General features: G+C 42.7%; 1 protein-coding gene across 1 annotated transcript in view; it reads left to right on the top strand.

Annotated features, from left to right (window-relative positions):
• The window catches only part of LOC138497932 (CMP-N-acetylneuraminate-beta-galactosamide-alpha-2,3-sialyltransferase 1-like), an 86,814-nt gene that overhangs the window by 48,608 nt on the left and 17,204 nt on the right, over positions 1 to 21,002 (top strand). Inside the window, exons 4-5 of the mRNA XM_069621666.1 lie at positions 3,544 to 3,723; positions 14,267 to 14,312. Of these exons, the coding sequence (XP_069477767.1) occupies positions 3,544 to 3,723; positions 14,267 to 14,312 (226 nt within the window). The remainder of the gene's footprint in view (positions 1 to 3,543; positions 3,724 to 14,266; positions 14,313 to 21,002) is intronic.

The raw sequence follows: 21,002 nt of genomic DNA, 5'->3' as shown, positions 1-21,002 counted from the left end.
AACACCGCAAATCATGTAATCGCAATGGCCCTTATACATTTGCCAGTGCCAAATGCACACTTAATTCAACCACTAAACACCTAAAAGGAGTGTTTATAATTTTAAGGCATGATTTACTGCAAAACATTTAGTGCCATCTACATTTCTTCGAAGGCTCACTGATGTGTGAGCCAGGAGGGCAATGTCTTCTGCATAGGCCACATAACCAGTATGTTGGTGTCCCAAATTAGGTGGAAAACTGTTTATTTTACTAAGAACATCGCTCACATTAGATATATACAAAATAAACAGCCGGGGCACCAGCACACAAACCTGTTCTAACACCGCTTCTGTGTATATTTCCAGTGCAGGTGTCGAGCCTTATTCTGAGGTGTGTCCGAATGTAACAATATATTTAGATTTAACAACAGCGGATCCACCCTCCATCATTGCAGCTGCCTGTTGAAATAATCAAAAGCAGCGCTGAAGTCTAAAAAGGCCACATAAAGTGAGTGATTGCCGGCGCTGATAGGTTGTGGCCATCATTTTACTTTTATAACAGTGATAACAGTGATCGCTGATAGATGTTAAGTAATAAAAAGGTCTAAGCGTTTCCATTTGACTTCACAGAAACAACCAAAGACAACTTATGATGTGAATCATTTCCCTTAAAGATATTATTTATTACAGAACTATTTTTACACCTATAAAAAGGTCAGCACTAGCCCAACCAAGGTGACCCCCTAATGGCTGGCTGTAGAATTATGGTATATCTATCCATAACCCAACCTCGTGTAGTAAAAATATATCAACCCTTCCAAGTGGTTCCTGATTTACATCCCCCATGAACCAATGTTTATGACCCCTCATATCCCATGACTAACAAGAGCATGGTTTTGGTCAGAGTTAGGAACACATAGGTCTTATCCTTTTTTGTGTTTAAAAAGCCAGTGCCAACCATGGCCAATCATTTACAGGTTGTGTTAAGATTGACTCTTCCATAATCCACGTCTCTTAGTCTTCTTTCTTCCCTAACCTGTGAGCAATGTATCCTCGATGATCCAACACGTCTAAAAATATAATGTTATCCTGTGCATACACCAGAAGGGCTCAGGTCTACATGCAGCCAAACAAACTTCCGTAATGGAACCAGTTTATCCATAGGTTTAGTAATCCACAATATTTACACATCACAACCCATAATCAAAAAAGACTCCACCTTGTGTAAAAGCAATTCCATAATAACATGAGTTTTACAATGTAAATTGCCAATGGTGAGCCAACCAAAGTCGTAAAATTCTAACTACCACAACTTTAGATTTCACAATTCTTAATGCTGGCATTTTCTGTAACAGATGTAATAGCATTGCACACTCTTGATGTCCAGCACCAGACTCTGAAACTTGCTCCCCATATACACCAGACCCCTCGCATTTTCATTTCAAGACCCCCCTCTTCAACAAATTGCTTCTCCTTCCCAGCTAGGTCCACACCCTCTCCTCTCCCCAATTTACCTGAGACTGGGTGATATGCTCCTCCCTTTTTCTTCCCATGGTTGCTTGTAGATCACTTGCTGCCTAATTTCCTACCCTCCCCCTTTGTTAGCTCACCGCTCTCTTGTATTGCGACCTGCTTCCCTCACAGTATACTTCTCTCTATTACTTGTAAAGCAATCCTTTGCTTCCTGAAGATAAGCTCAATAATAATAATAATAATAATAATAATAATAAAAATAATAATAATAAAGGATTACATTGTATTGAAGAGGACAGTGCTTCAATATTCAAAACTGGTGGACTAGATTAGACGTAATCCTATCAAAACGATTTTAGGACACTCCATTTTAGGTTGGGCCAGGGAAGCAGAGATTTGATTTGTATTGACTTATACAGAAGAGTGAAGAGTCTTTGATAAAAGTATTTGACTCATAGGACAATAACTTAAATTAATTGCTAATACTAAAGACTCATTTTGATTTGTCATGTTTTCCAAAACTGATTAACAATCTGCACAAAATACTTCTTTACTTAACTGCTTGCCAACGCTAATGTCATCAGTATTTCCAACTTTCCTTATAGATGGTAAAGTTGGAGCAATTGTATCCAAACACCAGTTGACCTTACAGTTACCCCGCGCCTTATGTGTCGAGGCACCAGACTTGTTTGTTACAGGTATTGGGCTTAGAAGCCTGGTGGTAGTCTAATATCATTGATCACGTTATCATTTTCACCCAGTTCACCATTGGCAGCCTTTCCATGTTAACCCTTCGTTAATTTCTTAGTACTTGAAGATTTTAAGGTTTTATGCTTTTGCTTCCTGTTTGAAAGTAAAGTTGACTGAGAAGACCCAGATCCTTTGGCCTGTGATGTCTTATTTTTCACTTTCCCATTTTCTTCATCCCTACTTCTCAGCGAACACACTCAGCCTCACTCGGTTGTGATGGTATTTTCCTCTGGCTAAGAACTGAAATCTGATTGGTTCGTTGGATATCCGTTTATCTTATCTTTTTGTTCACCTGAGAGCAGTTGTTCACCACAGTAAGTACTCTCAGAAGGTGGCACCGGACAACCCTACCACAGAGCGCTCTAATGCCTTTTAAACAAATAGTATGCGTTTTGACTCCACGTACTGGTTGGTCACATATATTGAGAAATAATTAGGAAAACAGGTCGTTTTCTTGACTTCCATATGTCCCATTAGGCTACACATTAGACTAGCCAACCAAACCAAGCACTTCAGGAGTTTCATGCATTTAAACTAGGACACCTGAAACAGTATGCGAAGATGGCAATTGTATATATGTATGAATGTTTGTATGTTTGGGATTTACAAAATGTGCACCGAGCTGGTCAGCAACAGAGCACAGTACATTGAGGATGCATAGGGAATGCACCCAGGGGATGAAACGTAAACTGGTGGTGGGGGTAGCGGAGATAGCAGAGGACCTAAGGTGGATATGGGTATCAGGGGTTGGGGAGCTCCAGAGGAGGACAATTAGGGTTGAGTGAAGCAGTCAGTGATTTGCAAGAATGGCAACATGCTTACAAATTGAAACTCTGACTGAAATTTAGCAAAGACCAAATGGTATATGTGGTCACCAGGGCTAATGCCATATTCAATTTTTGGAGGGTTTTTGTACAGTACACAAACAAAAGATGGAAAAACTGCAAAGGAGAATGTAGTAGCAATAATCAATTGCAAGGTGATGCTTGTTTGTTCGGGCATGTGCTACCATTATTTTGGGAGGAGGGATCTCTTCTGATATCAAAGCGTCACCTGCAGGTAGCAGTTCCAAACTCGGCAGGGCCAACTCAGCCTTTCATCCTTTCAAAGTTCAGAAATATACTACCATTAAAAGGGCTAATTGTGACAAATATAAAGAGAACAATCAATGTATAAAAATTAATTAATATCATGCCCCTGTTGTTTGAAAGATCAATTTCAGTGTACCCCATCAGATTAAGTATTGCCTGACCAGTTGTGCATGGCAAAGCTGTTAATTGTTATCTGATTCCAATGTAACACATACTTACTAAGAGTTTTCGTTTCATTTTACTTTTTTAGAATGAACTATGCACCCACTGTCGGATACGAAGCCGATGTCGGAGGAAGGACCACCCACCAGTTCATCTACCCAGAGAGTGCAGCAAAACTGCAGGAAAATGCCACTTTGATCGTAATCCCATTCAAAGTCCTCGATATAGAGTGGGTGATCAGTGCCCTGACAACAGGAACGATCAGCCAGTAAGTGTAGAGGGAATTGCTTGTGTGGGTATAAAGACGTAATACCACGCCACTCAAAGAATCATGGAAGGGTCAGTTCAACTGAATCTGCTGACACATGCTTCTCACCCCCTTTTCAAGAGGGGGCATAGCCCTCCCAGTATTGATCTTGTGATGGTTTCAGTAGTAGAGCCCCAATACGAAAGGCATTTTTGGTTTTAGCACTTTGATGGCGTAAACCACCTAATCGCTAAAACACTGGTACTGTAAAGGTAAAAAGGAGAAAGAGGAGTTTGGGAGCAGTGTATGGCGTTGGCATGGCAGCTTCCCAATGCTTGCCGATGAAATGGGCGAAGCACTATCCACCATCACACTCACGTCTGCTGCCCTTCTGCTGTTGCCAGGGAGCTGTGTACACGAAGCAAAATTACTGCACTTAAGTAGATGCCTGTTAGATTCTCATTTGTATGCACCAATACTGTTTGTCAGTTGAACTCCGTCAGACTTTATTTATTTATTTTTGTATTGTGCCGAAGCCCGCAGGTAGAGCATACATTTGGACAAAAGTCAACATATTGTTGGACAAGAGAACTGGGTGCTATTTAGTTATCCTAAGGATCTACTCTAGCTATTTAAAGATGGTTGTCTTCAGTGCTTTCCTGAAGGCTAGAAAGTTGCTCTCTAGTCTGACTGCCTTTGGCAATCCGTTCCATCTTGAGCAGCTTTTATTGGTAATGATCTACCTAGCCTGTTTGATCGCTTGAAAGATGGGCAGACAATGTGCCCCACCGATTCAAGTCTCAACTAGCAGTCAGGTGTATAATGGGATATCTGTTCCCTCAAGTAGGCAGGAGACTGTCCATAGAGGCATCGATGGACTATGCTCATGGCTTTGAATGTGATCCGGTCCTTGTGTGTCAGCCAGTGCAGGGCTTTCCTGTCTGATGTAATATGTTCCCTTCTGGTTTTCTTCTTAACAATTCTTACAGCACTGTTCTGAATAATGTTTAAAGTCCGCAGCGAAGTGATCTCTGTTTGGTCTGCTTTGCCCGGACCACAGTTTCGGACACACGGTGGAGGTGCAGGATGACGGGATTTCAGACAGCCGATGCCACAGGGATTCATGAGCTGCAACACACCCCTATCGGCATCCAGTCCAGAGTGCTGAAGTACAGTAGGGGCAGACGTGGGGGATTGCAGCTGGCAATGCACGTCATACAGAGGCGAGAAACCACCGCCCAGCGTGTTGGCTTGCAAGTTTGGACATGAGAAGGAGGTGTCTGAAGCTTCGTGAGGGGAGGCAGTGTCTTGGTTGAAAAGTCCCCCATCATTTTCTTTGTCAGCATTTTCCACGGCATGTGCGGCCGCTTACAAGCAGACCACTTATTTCTCCACAGAACTTGCAGCCCCCTGGGTGTGACATATTGACGGGCTGCAAACATTTGCAGTCGTTTTACAGGCGGATCCCTAGGTAATGAAAACAAAATCATCACTGCACAGCCCTTTATCAAAAGCTGAACAATCATGTCTTCCTGGCTCCTGATTTGTGCACCCCCTTAAATGCCTCGGTGGCACATGACTCCCATATGCCTGGCTGGGTCCAAACAGCGCTGCTTTGTGGCAGAGCTTTATCTCAGGCTAACGATTGTCCTCTGTCCTCGTGGACACCATGATGCATACAAACGGCCTCCCAGCAGTAGCCCCTCACTCCTTTGTGTAAGATGCTTGGCCGACAGGAGAAACAGAGCCAGGCTTGGATACCCTGTGTGCTACACTCGAGTCCAGACAACATGCTAAAAGCTAGGGACTGGGCGCACTCTTCCTGGGGTCTGGGATTCCGTTTATCCGATGCGGACCCTTCCTTTGTTTCTGCTCTGTGGTTATTGCAGTACAGCCCTCCTGTGTGCATTTCACAGCACTGGGTAAGAGCACAGACTAGTCATGGCAGTTTACAGTCACACGCAGTGCAGTCCTCCTGTGCGCATTTCGCAGCACTGGCATTTTATGTGTTTCGTTAATATCGCGAAAGGAAGAGAAAAGGAGAGAGATCATTGAAGAAGGAGAGTGAAGTGGTGCAGGGCAGAGTGACATGAGAAAGGGAGAATGGTAGAGGTAAAGAGAGATACTTTATGCCCCAGTCGATGGTGCAGCATTACATTGAATTCACTGTACCACGAATGGGCCTTTTTACGATTAGATTTTTCCATTCTGACATATAAAGGCCCTTCCATATAGAGCAGTGAGATAAAGGTGGCATTGCATTGCCTATTGATGCCCCTATCGCCAAAGATGTGTATTTACTCGTAGCCAGTTATGAGTAGTAATGCTCAGAATAATTATCATGTATAGTGTTCAAGTGGCACAGCGAGTAGAGCACTCGCTTTGACATCGGTGCAAAGCTTGCTAACGCAGGTTTGAATCCCGGCAGTGCCAAACTCAGCCTTTCATCCTTCCGAGGTTGATAAATGAGCACCACACACCGTGGGTAATAATATGCAGCGCACATATACCTGAGGGTTTGTAGTGCTATATAAATGCCAAATTATTATTATTATAGTGGAAGGGCCGAAAGAGGCGGGGGAGGGACTGAGAAAGAGAAGATGGAGAGATGGAGGAGAACAGCAGCGGGGTGGAGGTTATTACCCGTGCTTCCATCATCCAGCGGTCTCTCTCTCTCTATGCGCTCTCCATTCTCTCTCTCCATGTGTGGTCTCACGATCCACATGCTGTCTCTCTCTCTGGCCATTCACATGCTCTCTCTCCCATGCACTGTCACCCTTATGTAGCATCCTTCCCCTCCCTCTGACCCTGGCACCCTGCCAGATATCCTCTCTTGCGTCTCATTCCATCTTCTCCAAATCGCACCTTTGCTCGCAGCCCTCACTTTCTCTCTCATTCTTCATCTCACACAATCGCTTTTTCTCTTACCGTCTCATTCTGACCCTCTCTCTCTCATATTTCCTCTTGCTCGTCATAGATGGCTCCCTCTATCCATGGCTGCCTCCTTTTCTCTATTCCCATTCTCTTGCACACCTGCATCCCTTCTCACAACCTGGCGTGAAACTGTATGCTCCCCTCCTTAAACCCTGGTGCCTATAAATGCAAAATGCAAAGAACATCAGTAAACGCCAACACGATTTGCATTGCCAATGCATGTTTCACAGGCAGTAGACTCATTTAGGACTGATCTTCTAGCCTGCCTCTGAGTTTAAGTTGTGGTAAGGTGAGTTGGTAGGAGAGGGGCAGCTTCTTTTGTTAGTTTCCTGGCTAGATGCTTTCACCAATAATCTGCAATGGAAATTAAATAGCATATTATATCAGCCACTTGGTTTAAAAGCAAAATAGGTGTCCTTGCATATGTACCTTGCACTGGATTCCTGTTCAAACATTGGCAAGGCCAACGGTTTTGGTACTTGTCTTGCATTGGATGGGCATTTGCCAAGCACTTTGATGATATGCCTAGGCACTAATACTATTTGACAGCTGTTGGCATCGTATGTCCCTGTAGTACCATTTCGGCAGTGCCTGAAAAATGCCTAGCCATTGCCTATGCACAGGCTATAACAGTTTGCTTCCCCAATGCTTTGGCATTCTGCACAGTAAATACATGTTGGGTGTAGCAAATGTGTTCTTAATTACGGTTTGCCAGAAGATGCTGTACCACATTTCAATAAAGTAGAAAATGGAATTCATTGCATGTAAAATGACTCACAAATAAAGCAAATTGCCAAATGGTCAACCTTGTCATAAAATAGTTATTTGGTAAATTAAGTTGTTCAGAGATCAAATTACCCACCAAGAAATACTTTTTATTCCTAAACAATTAATGAAAATGGACATTCCATCGACTCCAAATCTTGATACATATTTGAGAATACAGTGGTCACTGCTACTTTCTTTTTAATCATGTGTATTTAACATAGTACTGCATAGTGTTCAAGAAATGTATACCCATGCTACAACTGTCTTTGTTTATACTTCCGTTTTTACCACCTCACCTTCTGGTTTTAAATCCTTCTAGGGTTGCTGGCAACTCACTCTCCAAATCTACCGTATTTGTGATTAATGTAAAAGCTTTTAAGTAATTTTCCTGTCTTGATTTTCCCTTTAACTTTAACACATCGTGACTCAATATGTTAGGTTTTGAGTGCAGTTAAAATTTCTTTTTTATGTGCTAAATTGCTCAGTCAAGATTAAATAGACTGATTTATGTTTTAGCATGCCGGCGGGAGGAGTCTGGCTGAGTTATGTATTCTAATTCCTACACCCTCTGCCCAGAGTATTTATGATAGTTTACTTATGTACCATTTTTATATTGGGCTGTAACGTCATAGGTTCTAAATCTGAAATGTGTTCTGCTAATTGGCAAATATTCCCCCTCATCTGCATTGTTTTTCTGCATGTAAAGTACAGTCGTTTTCTCAACTGTAGACAGTTGCCCTCTGGGTTGAGAGGCTCTTTATAATCAATCGCCTGTTCTTCCTGTAGTGCTGCAACCCACAGAATACAGCAGAGTCCCAAGAAAAATTCAGCCAAGCTGCCACATTGCCACTGACATAGCAGCCATCCCTGTGCATGTACACTCTGCATTACATGGCTAGTATAATGTCTTGAAACTAGTAATCAGTCACCGTACTTCTTATTATTATCAGCATGCAAAGTAATGCTCTTTTATTTTCATGTTTCTTCAGACTACTGCCTGCCGAAGGGCCAGTCACCCCTCAGTGCCATAGAAATGTCAGAAAGTACTAAACAAAAATCAAACAGTATAACATATTTGCACATACCTCCATACACAGAAAAACAAATATGAATGGCTATTATAGAAAATGTGCGGTACCACATTGCTGGGTATGCACGTGGGGGTCTGCTATGGCCTTGTGTATTTTATATTGTGTCCTAACTTCCTATTTTTGGAATAGTCACAAAATTGTCAATCTCCCAAAATTGCAAATACTGATAGTACAGGGCCGGACCGCGCCCTCTGCAGGGAGAATGGGTGGGGTTGGTCACATTTCACTATTGCCAGTACACCACAGACTGTTATGCTGACCTTGACCCAAAATGTATGCCCACCAACTGTTGTGGGGCTGGTGCCAACAATCGCAAAATAGGCAATCTCCCTAAACCCACTATACTGATATCACAGGGCCAGACCCCACCCTGTACAGGGCGAATGGGTGGTGTTGGTCAAATTTCACTATTGACAGTTCACCCCAGACTGGTATGCCGACCTTGTGCCAACATTTCAGCCCACCAACTGTTATGGGGCTGGAACCAACCCGAACATACAAACACACTTTCACAAATATATATAGATATGCTGAAGTATGTGTGATGAATCCAGTCGAGTCATCACAGATTCCCCAGCAGTGACATCCTCTCATGTGTCCAGGGTCCGGCAGCGGCTCTCTGATCCTGACTCTGTGGGTGGCTATACGTGGGAGGATCACATGGGAGGAGACAACTACCAGGGAGATTTCATGACTTCATTGGATGAGACGAAGTATCCCCACTTTTCCCATGAGAAAGACCCCCAATGCCCAGGGCCTTGACGGCCTAGTGCCATGTTTTTGTTCCCCCGGTAAAGGAAGTAGAGAAACCTTTTCCCAATATTCTTTAGGTCAAAATCCCACCTCTGACCTGAAGAATAAAAGCTACAACAAAACCCTTTTTGCTTCTGGTGCACCTTTATGCGAGACTGTTCTGTCATGTAAATCCATTGACAGAGACTATCCAAATACTGAATTTCCAATGACAACCATGGTCTCCAACTCTCATAACCAACTAAGTACAAAGAGACGAGGAGGATGATGGAGGTGGTACAAGGTAACAGAAGCCTGAAGCTCAATGTGCAGACTAGTTGTTTAAAGAAACCACTTAAAGATGGCAACCACACTATGGTATGTGGTGGTTCAGGAGAAGATGGGGGACCTTCCACAGAGGCTTGCGAATGCTGGAGACACAAACCGGATTGGAGGAGCAGTGGAGTTCGCCAGGACAGAAGGAGAGATGCAGTGCACAAGCAGAACATGCCGTGGAGCCGTTGGGAGCTGCAAGAGAGTTCCTGGGTGCTCGGCATCTCGAATGAGTGTTCTGAGTTTATAATTAACTTTACATTATTTGTCATGACACTGAAGTAGTAAGTATCTGCATTGCAGGTTGCACCTTCAATGGCGTCAAACATGCTTAAAAATCCACATAATGACAAACGTGCCTAAACAGCCAAATAATGTCAACAGGGCTAGATCTGTAGTCTACCTTGATGCTCCTCCTCCTTTACATACCAACACGACATCTTCATATCCATTCATGGTTTTGCTCCCATTACTTTGCTGACTGCGTCTATCAGTTCTATCCCTTCTAATCCTCCTCTCTGTACTTGCCTGCCCCCACTTATCCTATCCCTCCTTCTACCGCTGCTCCTTCTCTGTATTTGCCCCACTCCACTGGAACGCTCACCCAGCAGACATCGAAGCTGCTCCATCACTGAAACCTTTTAAGACCCAACTCAGGTGCATCATTGTAAGTAGTGCCTCACATCCCCTCGCTATTCCTCACCAAGTGGCCCCCAACCTAGCTCTCCTGAGATAGTCTTGCATATTTAGAAAAGTAAAAATCTAAATTGATGCTTTATTTTGGCACTTAGACCTTAATGCATATCTCAGTTAAACCTGTCTCATATCCACTGCCCCCAGTCTGTCTCGTTATACTAGCCCTTGATCACCTGTCAAACTCTCCTACAGACAGTCCCCCTATGATATAAAGGTTCCCTATTCAAGTAATACGCCTGTCATCAGTAATGTAGAAATAAGGTTCTTATTGTTTAATAATTGTAAGTAAAAATATAAAATGTCACTCTTTAATCATGGATTTTTAGCAATATGTCATTCTTAGCAGCTGAACTGAAAACACAATTCTCAACAACTAATACCTAATATTTAAAGCACATTGAGGACTGTCATGTTAAAAGAAGACATATGTGTCATTCACAACTCTGATGTAAGGATGACAGATTTACATTTATTGAATGATCAAAAGAGGTATTCTTTAGGTTTGTGGAAATATATAAAGGCTACAGTGACCCTTACTATCTGTTCCAAGTATATTTGAAGTCAACAAGATGTTTTTCCACCAAATATAGGTCATAGCCTGTGTCCCTTTATATTTTGCCTCACACTGATGCTAATGCAAGATATCCATTAATTGTTCACATTTAGAATTGATAATGGTGACAAACAACACCAAAATGCAGATTTCAATGTGTTGCAAACAAGTTTTGTAAGCAAACATGATTAAATGATTTTTGAGCCATTTTGGTGGTTTATGAGTAAGTGATAACATGTAGGTTGTTCACAACTCTCCTGTGTTGAACTCAGCAGTGCACCAAATAAACATCCTGAATACAATATTCCATAAGGATGCCTGTGCATTGGGGACCGCCCCCATTGGAAATTATCTCTGGAAACCAGAAGGAGGGGAGCACCCAGACCTGAATGAAGTGACAAATATCACAGTCATTTTAGCCTCTCATCCAAATGCTGAAGCTTTATGATTAAATTATATGGTTCATAGATGCATACACTTTAATGTTAGTGTGAATTTTGTGAAAATAAAATGAGCATCAAGCTCAGTGTACATAATCTACTCAGAAATACAATCATACACGCCAATATCGTTGGTCCGTTTTAGCTATCAAATGCTATACAACTTTGTACATCTTCCTTTAAGAACAGAGATGCATATTGTGGACAATTGAGAGTTCTATCTAAAAAGAAATTGAATCAATCCATATCACACATTCGCATCTCTCTCAGAGCTTTCTTAAATTCATATCAACCTCATGACTTTTAGCCCCAAAAAACATTGTTGATCTATTTTTTATAAATCAAGACAGTGTGATTATTTATCCTTCACTGGTTGGAATCTTTTCATTGCTTCTAATTAATATATTATATAAACAGTTTGGAACACAACCACTCGCCACAGGTCGGAGTGCATCACTACTTACCCCTGCCTGTTGCAGGTGTTCCTGGAAGATTCGCAATTTCCATTTACTCAGTAGTTTGATTTTCTGTCATGCATCCAGATGTTTGTCTACCATTATAAAAGAAACATACATTGCTGCATTGTTGACTAAGCTTTTCATCCCTTGAGGCAGGAACATCTGGGTTTAACCAGGGGCCATCCATACCTGGTGAAATCATAGCATTAGTTTCAGTAGCACCCTCCTGGAGAAACTCAGCAAATGATAGGTCTTATCTGTTGCTTTGCATGCCCAACCTTCCACGCTATCACAGTAGGAACATACAGTACACGTTCATGGGTCTCACTGATTTCAGTCATGTTTGTCATCAAAGAGGGCATGGTGGCAACCAGATCTACTAGCAGCATGATGTGATATATGATATGGCATTTATAACGCACCTATACACAAGTGTTTCAAGGCGCAACGAGGCAAGAGAGGGGTTCAGAGGGAAGACAGACAGCGATCATCCTAGGCCAAGTGTCATTCAGATTGCGCAAGTGCATGGGAAGGGGTAAGGGGTACAGTGCTGTACATGGGTTAATAGATTAAATAACAGTAGGTAAAGTACGGACAGCAAGTGATAAGTGCTGGGGTAAGAGCAGACATCAGTTGTCAAGTGCTGGTAGTTGGACTGAAGGGGTACAGAAATAGTCTCCAAGTGCGAGGGTTGCCAGGAAGGCAGTGCAGGTAAGTGCCTGGCAGGGGTGGGGACCTGGGCCAGAGATCAGAGGGTGGCCAGGTGACGAGTGCAGTATCAATATCAGCCAGGAAGTCAGCAGGGGAGAGGAGGAGAGAAAGAAGAAGCAAAGAGAAAGGTTTTGCGGTGCTTCCGGAACCAGAGATGATTCTCCTCAAGTTTCAGGGGGGCAGGGAGCCTGTTCCAGAGGGAGGCACCAGCCGAAAAAAGCGATCTACCACCAACTCGTTGCTTGGAGAAGCGACTGACCCTGAGGGAGTTGGAGGTGGATGAGCAAAGCATTACTGGCAAATAAGGGCAACATTTACTGCTGCTTCTCCTCTCATTCAAGGAACGCATTTCAGAGGAAGATCTCCACTAGTGCTGCATTGCAGCAGTGCTTGTTATATGATAAGTGACTAATCTGGTAACAGTGGTGGCTACCAGAGATCCTGGAAGATATTTTCATTTTTATGCTCGATTTTGTTATTTATTTCAAACCTTTTGTTAGATTTAAGTACACATATTCAATATTCAAATTACAAACACCATTTTATGCCTATTATTATATATTCCTGATAATCAATTAAATACAGTAGGCAGGCCTTACCAACAATAAAAAAAGCAAGGTTACATGCAATATTCTCTGTATAAAATAAATTGCTTTCACTAGTCAAAAAACATTACATGTATTTTTGTTAAAAAATCAATCTCAATTGCTTTGCTTGCTCAAATTCTAGTAGAAGATGTGTCATGCATTCGATTTTTGCACCTCGACACAATTAACACACACGTATATCTCTCTCTAGTTTGCCTCTGCCTGACCATCCCTAAGAAACGAATACATTTATATGAAATCAGAGGTACACCAACCTGTATTGGGGTGAGGGAAAACGTAATACCATCCAGAAATGGAGTTCCAGCCTTTATAGATTCTACCATATTCTTGATGTAATGCATATATTTCGATTATAATATTAGATGTGATCCAATGAACAGTGAGTGGTTTTGTTTTTCACAAAGAGGGGTGTTGTGGTCAGTTAAACACCTTCACAACCGAGCATACCAAGCAGGTGGCTATTGCAAGTCGTAAAACTAGTATGGGCAGCAAAGTCCCTCCTTGCCACATATGTTCTTCCAGAGGGGCTTTGAGTGAGATTAGTCTAAACTCCAACTGGAACAGGGACACAGTTACTGAATGTGGAAGCCCCAATACCTTCTAACAGATAATACCTTCAATCCTTGTTAGTTGAACCCAGTTTCTATAATAACGAACCTCAAGCCCATAAGTGAAATGTGGGATTATCTTCATACAAAACGTATATCAAGGGTAAGTATGAAAACGTACAACATTTTCAGACTTTTGTTTTCATCTGTGCTAAAAGCGTCCTGCCTTTCATTTTTAGATTCACCAAAAAAATTCTCATTGGAATTAGTGAATAAGAAAAAACATAGATAAATACACTACTTCACCAATTCCACCTGAACATTCCCAATACATAACTCAAACCTGTCTCTCCTCGTGGCACTGGAAAATCTTAAGATTTTTGATGTGTGTGCTTTAATTAGTAAATTGTGAACCTCTGTGCAGGGCTGCAGTATTTGAAGCTTACTTTGTAGCACAATAGGGGTAACATCAAAGAGGAGGAGTGAAGCTGTTGGTCTTTTAGTTTGAGTTGAGGAGTCTTTATTCAGTTGTGGAATTCTGAAAGATTCATAATGCTAGACGTCAATCATATCTGACTTCTGTTATTCTATTTAAGTATGCATGTATGTAAAAACATCCTGTTGTGATTATTCTCTTGGAAATGTGTGCTGTATATTCTAAATTTTATTTTTCATGTATATTTCCTCTACAGTACGTATGCTATGGTTCCAAGTAGAATCAAAACTAGCAGAGACAAGGTATTTTTACTTTTGATTTTCATAATTGACTTAATGAAAAAAACACTGTATGTTTATTTTTTAACGAACAATACAAAAGTGTAATGGGAGCAAATTATTGTGCCAGTGTTTATTAACCACTAGCATCTATTTTAAGTAACGTGGGTTGACATTGTTCTCACTTTTAGTCACAAGCCCATGTATTGTATTTCGCATGTCCTAGCTCTCACACTGCCATAAAATATTTCTGTTTTACATATCACCTGTATCGCTTAGATGCAGGTGTACTGCCCCTTGCTTGAGTATCTCCATCAGTATTAATTCATTTTGTGTACATATGTATGACTAATTACCTTTTACCAAACAAATAGTACACCAACATTCAAACATGCCATACAACAACTTTTTCTGAAAGGACAAATAATAGCCAGGGACAGGGAAAAATAAATATCTTTTGGGATAGAGGTCAGGGTTGGGGTATAGGAAATTAAACAGGACACATGCTAAAGGGGAATAGAGAGTAGGAAATCAAGAAAGAAATAAGTTGTATACAGGGCAATTAAAAGGTGAGGGGCAGCATAAGAAAATAACACACAAATAAAAAAATGCTAATGGCCGAAAATGTGAAAGAGAAAAATAGACATATAATATTCTGCATAAAGTCCTAACTAACATATTAGGTGTGACTGTGTTTGTCAAAATTAAACTTAACAATTTAGGCAAAAACTGTAGTAAAAAGATATAGGTTAAATGATACAGGAGGTGTCTGTATTTTAAAACAATATTGGAAAATGATGTGTTGTTTCAGTTAGTGGTATCCACTAAAAGCAAGAACACTCAACAAATCCATCCAAGGGTCCCTGACCTAGTCAATGCAAGACCGTAATTTGTTTTTAACAAGGTAGATGTCAGGTAGAATGAATAATGTATAAAATACTGTTAAAAATAGTTATTTACTGTGACTAGTTAAGCCAATGAAAGAGGACCAAATACGGTCATATTCTGCTTAACACCATTTGCATTTCAAACAACCATACCCCTTACTACAAATTGTGAGTTTGCTCATGTTTCCTAATTTGGAAAAAGTACTGAAATCAGAAATAAAATAATACCCATTTCCTACCGGCAGCACCTTAGCATGGCGGTTCCTTACTTTTCTTAGTATTGGTTCAAAAGTAACCCTTTGGAGCCCCCTAACATGAGTCAAAACTAATGTTATGTAGTGTGAAGAAGAGAGGATATCATTCATAGATGGATACAAATTAGCAGTGTTTTGGCTATGTTCCTCGCCTCTCCACACTAGTTCTGTTAACGCAAACATTTCAAACTGTTGTTTCTAGTCCAGTGACAAAAATGGTACATTTGTTGATATGAACATGTTTGGAAAATATAGGCATTTTGCCATGGCATTGGTATTCAAACCATTTATACTGAGCCCACCCGGAGTACAAATATTGTTTCCAGTCTCCCACAAACTATAGCTGCTTATATTTACTATTGCCCCGCCAGACCTCCTTTGGGACCCGATCAAAGGGGCCAGCCCACAGATGCTCTTGCAGCCCTTCTTCTGTTTCCACTACTCCATTGCACAGGCCAGTGTTTGACAGTGTATTCGTCTAGGTTTCAGATTTCTAGTCGAACGCGCTGTAGTGTGGGCAGTGCTACAGACAGTCTCTCTCATGTCCAGCTGTAGCTAGTTGTTGTTGTAGTCTTAGATGGGTAGGCCTGTACAAAAAAAAAGTGGAGCAATGGGAGAAAAGTTCATAGTTAACCCAGCTGCAGTGCCTATCACCCCGCTCTCCTTAGGGTGAGCTAAACTCTAGCCCTTAGAGGCAGAAGAAGGCCCACTCTGACAGCTGAAAGTGGAAGTAGAAGGTGCTTAATTTGCATCAGATCAAACACGGCAATCACTACAAGGGTCATGTGACAATGGCATGCACACAGATACCATGGGTCACTCACAGATTGGTATTTCCATCACACACTCACATTCTTCTGATGCCCACTATTAAGCAGGGAGGGTCCCGATCTCCAATCCAAAACTGTTGAGAATGTTTTTTACTGTATTTATTTTGTTTTAATTATCACTCCTTATATGCTCACTGCCTGGTAAATTCCTATACAAAAGTCAAAACATATAGCTACAGCAAATAGTCGGTGTTGAAAATTGCTTGACAAAAAGCTTCTGTGTTGCCTTTGCATTGTACCATAACTGTCCTTTGGTGATGAAATGGGCAGCCCACAAAGAAATAATTCTACAGGTTTTTAGGAGACAGCGTGAGTGGGCCGTTTCCACGATGAAGCCACTTCTAACGTGATTTTTTTACACTGTTCATGGTTTAAATTGTTGAACAAAGAACCCTGTTAAGGTAAGGAGAGAAGTGAGAAAACTGGGGAGAGAGTACCTTTTTAAAATTAAAGACGGAGCAGAGTCAACCCATGCCTTATGTCACCTAAATGGCAAGATCTTTATTTTTCATATGTTTCCTGATTGCCTTCCCCACAATTCAGTAAAGTTAAGAAGCCAAGACACTAAAAACCTGTCTTAAAGAGGTCAGGAAGAAGGGTACAGCGGTGGAACCTCTAAAGTCATCTCTCTGGTGGAGATATGTATGCCAAAAGATCTTCACTGATGCAGTGTAAGTGATGCGGAGAGAGGAGGGACAATACATCAAAGCTGTCGGGCTGCACCCTCTCTCTGGGTTTGGTGATTGGAACCTTGCTGGGTTTGGGGATCTGCCTCCATCCAACTATGAATGAGACAGCAGCTGTGCCTTTCTGCCACAAAGAGAGCCGGAATTTGATGGGTTTTGATGGAACCTATGTAGCGCTAAAGCCCAGTTAGTGGTAGCTTTGCCAACATTCACTCTTCTATTTTGATAGTGAGGGAATCTGCTGCACCCTGCCAAACTATACATCTGGTTGAACATACATATTTAGGTTCTGCTTCCTCCTATTTAACTATTAAAGCGCATTACCACCCTATACATTCAAAGCATACATTAAGCAGTGTTGCATAGCAATATGTTGTGAAATTCTTTAGGTTTGCTAATTAAATTGACACCTGTGTAACAAAGAATGCAATTTAAGTTACCCTGTTTAATGATAGCACAGCTCACCCTGCATTCCTCTCTTGCGGTCAGGACTCTCTTTGCTCTCTTTTCTCTGTTCACTGCAAGTTCAAAGGGGCTAATTGAGAGAGAGTGCAGCAGTAATCATCTCCTCCACTATTAAGTGACAAACGACTGTGTTGGAGTGCTAGGCAAAAATGTATTTTTCTTTTTGAAATGATTGCAAATCAGGATGATAGTTTTTATTAAACTAACTGTATGCTGTCTGGCAAAAAACAGTATGTGTTAGCTTAGGCAGTCGTGCAATTCCATTTCTAAAAATGACAAAGTTTAGGTTAGTGTATCCAAATCTCATAGTGTTATCTATATTTCATTTTGTTGGGAAAGATGCATCATATTAATGAGAACAGTCTTTGAAACTTACATGGTCACATGGCCAAATGTTTTTGAGGGAAACCCTAGCTCTGTGGCCTGCTGGCTGCATCAATCTGTGCAAATGGTGTTCAACCCATTAGCTGATCCGATTCTTGTTGACATTCTGTCTTATCACCCTGTTGATTTCACAAGCTACACTGAAAGTGAGATGGTCTCACACTACACTATTCAATCTAGTTTGCCCAGTTCTCCGCCTGCTACACCAGCCATTCTGCTTAGTATCTTACTTCTTTCCTTTTACATAATGAATGCACAAATCTAAGCAGATGTTTACGCAAAGTAGCAATCTATAGTTCCATGCAGTCTGTACATCTACAGATCTACTGCTATACCATACACTGCAGTTAGTCTCTAGAACTTGCTTTGCTCGATGATTATGATTGCATTATATGTTAGCACCTGCTGGAAAGAGCCTTTTTTATCATACCTATTTATACCTATTTATTTGTGTTCATTCACGCAGCTAACCTTTTACATTTTACAGGCACACATCCAAGGCTCACAAAGTCTACTCAGCCACTCGCATAGTTGAGGCGAGTATCATTTGCAGGGGATGTTTGAAACGTTTATTTAACATTTACTTTGCAGTAAATGTCAAATACTTGCTTCACTGTGCATAGCTGGCCTGTGGGTGGCAGCAGTGTACCAAACAAAGTGGGCTTGTTGTGACATGACCCATTTTACTGAAAGTACATTTAAATCTGTTGTCATCAGTTGCCATGCGTCTAGTGCATTATTTTAGGTTGAGTGCGTAAACTAAGTTACTGGACCTGCAGGTCTAGTGCAATTTTAAAGAATGTGCAAGGCCTGCCTCATGTCCCTAATACCTTACTTCAGCGGTAAACAAATATGCAGTATTGTTGCTCATTTTAGGTCTTGGGTGCAAATAACTTCTGGTAGCATTGATATGATATGATATGATATGATATGGCATTTGTAACGCACCTATACACAAGTGTTTCAAGGCGCGACGAGGCCAGGAGGGGGGAACAAGGGGAAGACAGTCAACAATCCTACTAGGCCAGGTATCATTCAGACCGCGCAAGTGCAGGGGTAGGGGAAGGGAAAAGTGCAAGGGGAAGGGGAGGGGGAAGTGCAGTACAAGTAAGTAGAATAAAAATAAATAAATAAATAGGGCCAGCTGATGGCAAGTGCAAGGTAAGTGCAGACAAGTGCTGGGAAGGGCTGGCTGTAGGGATACAGAGACAGTCCCGCAGTGCAGGGGATGCCAGGGAGGCAGTGCAAGTGGAGAGTGGCTGGGCCCAGGACCAAGGTCGGTGAGAGTGGCCCAGTTGCAGATTCAGTGCAATTTCAGTGTAGAATTTAGCAGGGGAGAGGGACAGAGAAAGCAGAAGCAAAGAGGAAGGTTTTGAGGTGCTTCCGGAACTGGAGATGGTTCTCCTCAAGTTTCAGGGAGGCAGGAAGGCTGTTCCAGAGGGAGGCCCCTGCCGCGGAGAGAGATCTACCCCCAGCTTGTTGCTTTGAGAAGCGGCTGACCCTGAGGGAGTTGGAGACGGATGAGCGAAGGGCTCGGGAAGGAAGATATTTAGGAAGAGAGAGTTGAAGGTATTTTGGCCCCAGGCCCCAGAAGGCCTTGTGGATAATGCAGAGGGTTTTGAACTTAATCCTCGCAGCCACTGGGAGCCAGTGTAGAGATTTCAGTCTTGGAGAGATACGGTCCCTGGGCTTGAGGCCAAGGACAAGTCTCGCAGTTCTGTTCTGGATGAGTTGCAGAGGGCGGAGAGTGGAGGCAGGCAGATTAAGATAGAGGCTGTTACAGTAGTCCAGCTTCGAGAGAACCAGGGCTCAGGAGACAGTGAGCTTCTGGGGGAAGGAGAGGAAGGGAAGAATACCTCTGAGGAGGTGCAGCTGGTAGTGTGACTTCTTAGAGATGTCAGATATGTGAGGAGAGAAGGAGAGTGTAGAGTCGAAGATGACCCCGAGGTTTTTAGCCTTGCAGGTAGGAGCAGGAAGAGGGCCAAGAGAGGCCGGCCAGAGAGCTGCAGGGAAGAAGGGAGTGGGTGTGCCGATGAGTAGAATCTCAGTCTTACTGGCATTTAGGCAGAGGTCATTGGCGGCACACCATTCCTGGATAGCAGACAGACAGTCAGAGATGAGGGGAGGAGAGGAGGAGGCCGAGGGTAGCCTGAAAATGAGCTGGGTATCGTCCGCATAGCACTGAAAGTTGGGACAGAGGGCGGCGATGCAGTGGGCAAGGAGTGACAGATACTGGTTGAAAAGCCAGGGAGAGAGATTAGATCCCTGGGGAACACCACAGGTGGAGAAGAAGATGTCAGAGAGGAAGGACCCAAATTGGACCTGGGAGGGTCGATTGGAAAGGAAAGAAGTCAGCCACGCCAGATACCCATGTTATCACGGAGACGGTTGAGCAGGATGGCATGGTTGACAGTATCAAAGGCAGAAGAGAGATCGAGCAAAATGAGAACACAAGGAGTGTTAGAGTCAAGGTTGGAGAGCAAGTCTTCACGGATGTTCAGGAGAGCAGTTTCCGTGCTTCTGGCAGCTCTGAAGCCAGACTGATGGTCATGAAGGCTACCAACAGATTCAGCATGGAGGTTAAGCTGGGAGATGGCCAGTTTCTCCAGGAGCTTGCCCAGGAAGGGAGTGATGGAGATTGGGCGATAGTGAGCCGGGCAGGAGGGGTCGGAAGAGGGTTTCTTAAGAAGAGGGTGCACAAGGGAGTGCTTGAGGGGGGATGGGAAGACTCCAGAGGCGAAGGAGTGGTTGCAAAAGTCAGCCAGGGCGGGAGCCAGGGAGTCGATGTGGTCCTTGATAGTTTTGGAGGAACAGGGGTGAACCTGTTTAGACGAGACTTTCATAGATCGGACTTGTCTGGAGACCTCGTCAGCAGAAAAAAGGGGAAAGGCAGAGAAGGAGGGAGGAGGGGTGGCTGCAGAAGGGCCAGAGGAAGAGCCGGGAAGAGAGGGAGGGAGGTGATAGGAGGAGAGTGAGGACAGGATGTCCTGAGTTTTAGAGATGAAGTGAGAGGCCAGTGCCGTGCAGAGGGCCTGGGAGGGGACTTCAGTAGTAGAGACTTCAGCAGGGTTGGCAAGCTCCTTGCAGATTTTAAAGAGTTCAGCTGAGTTGTTAGATGCCGCAGAGATGCAGGCTTGGATAAGGGCTCTCTTCTTGATGAGAACGGAGAGACGGTATTGCCTTTGGAGCAGGCGGCAGGCCAGTTTGT

The sequence above is a fragment of the Ambystoma mexicanum genome, chromosome 5q (genome assembly GCF_040938575.1).
Source record: "Ambystoma mexicanum isolate Mex_15411 chromosome 5q, UKY_AmexF1_1, whole genome shotgun sequence".
NCBI lineage: Eukaryota > Metazoa > Chordata > Amphibia > Caudata > Ambystomatidae > Ambystoma > Ambystoma mexicanum.
Note: the sequence above shows the minus strand (reverse complement) of the source record. Positions and strands in the feature narration are given on the sequence as shown.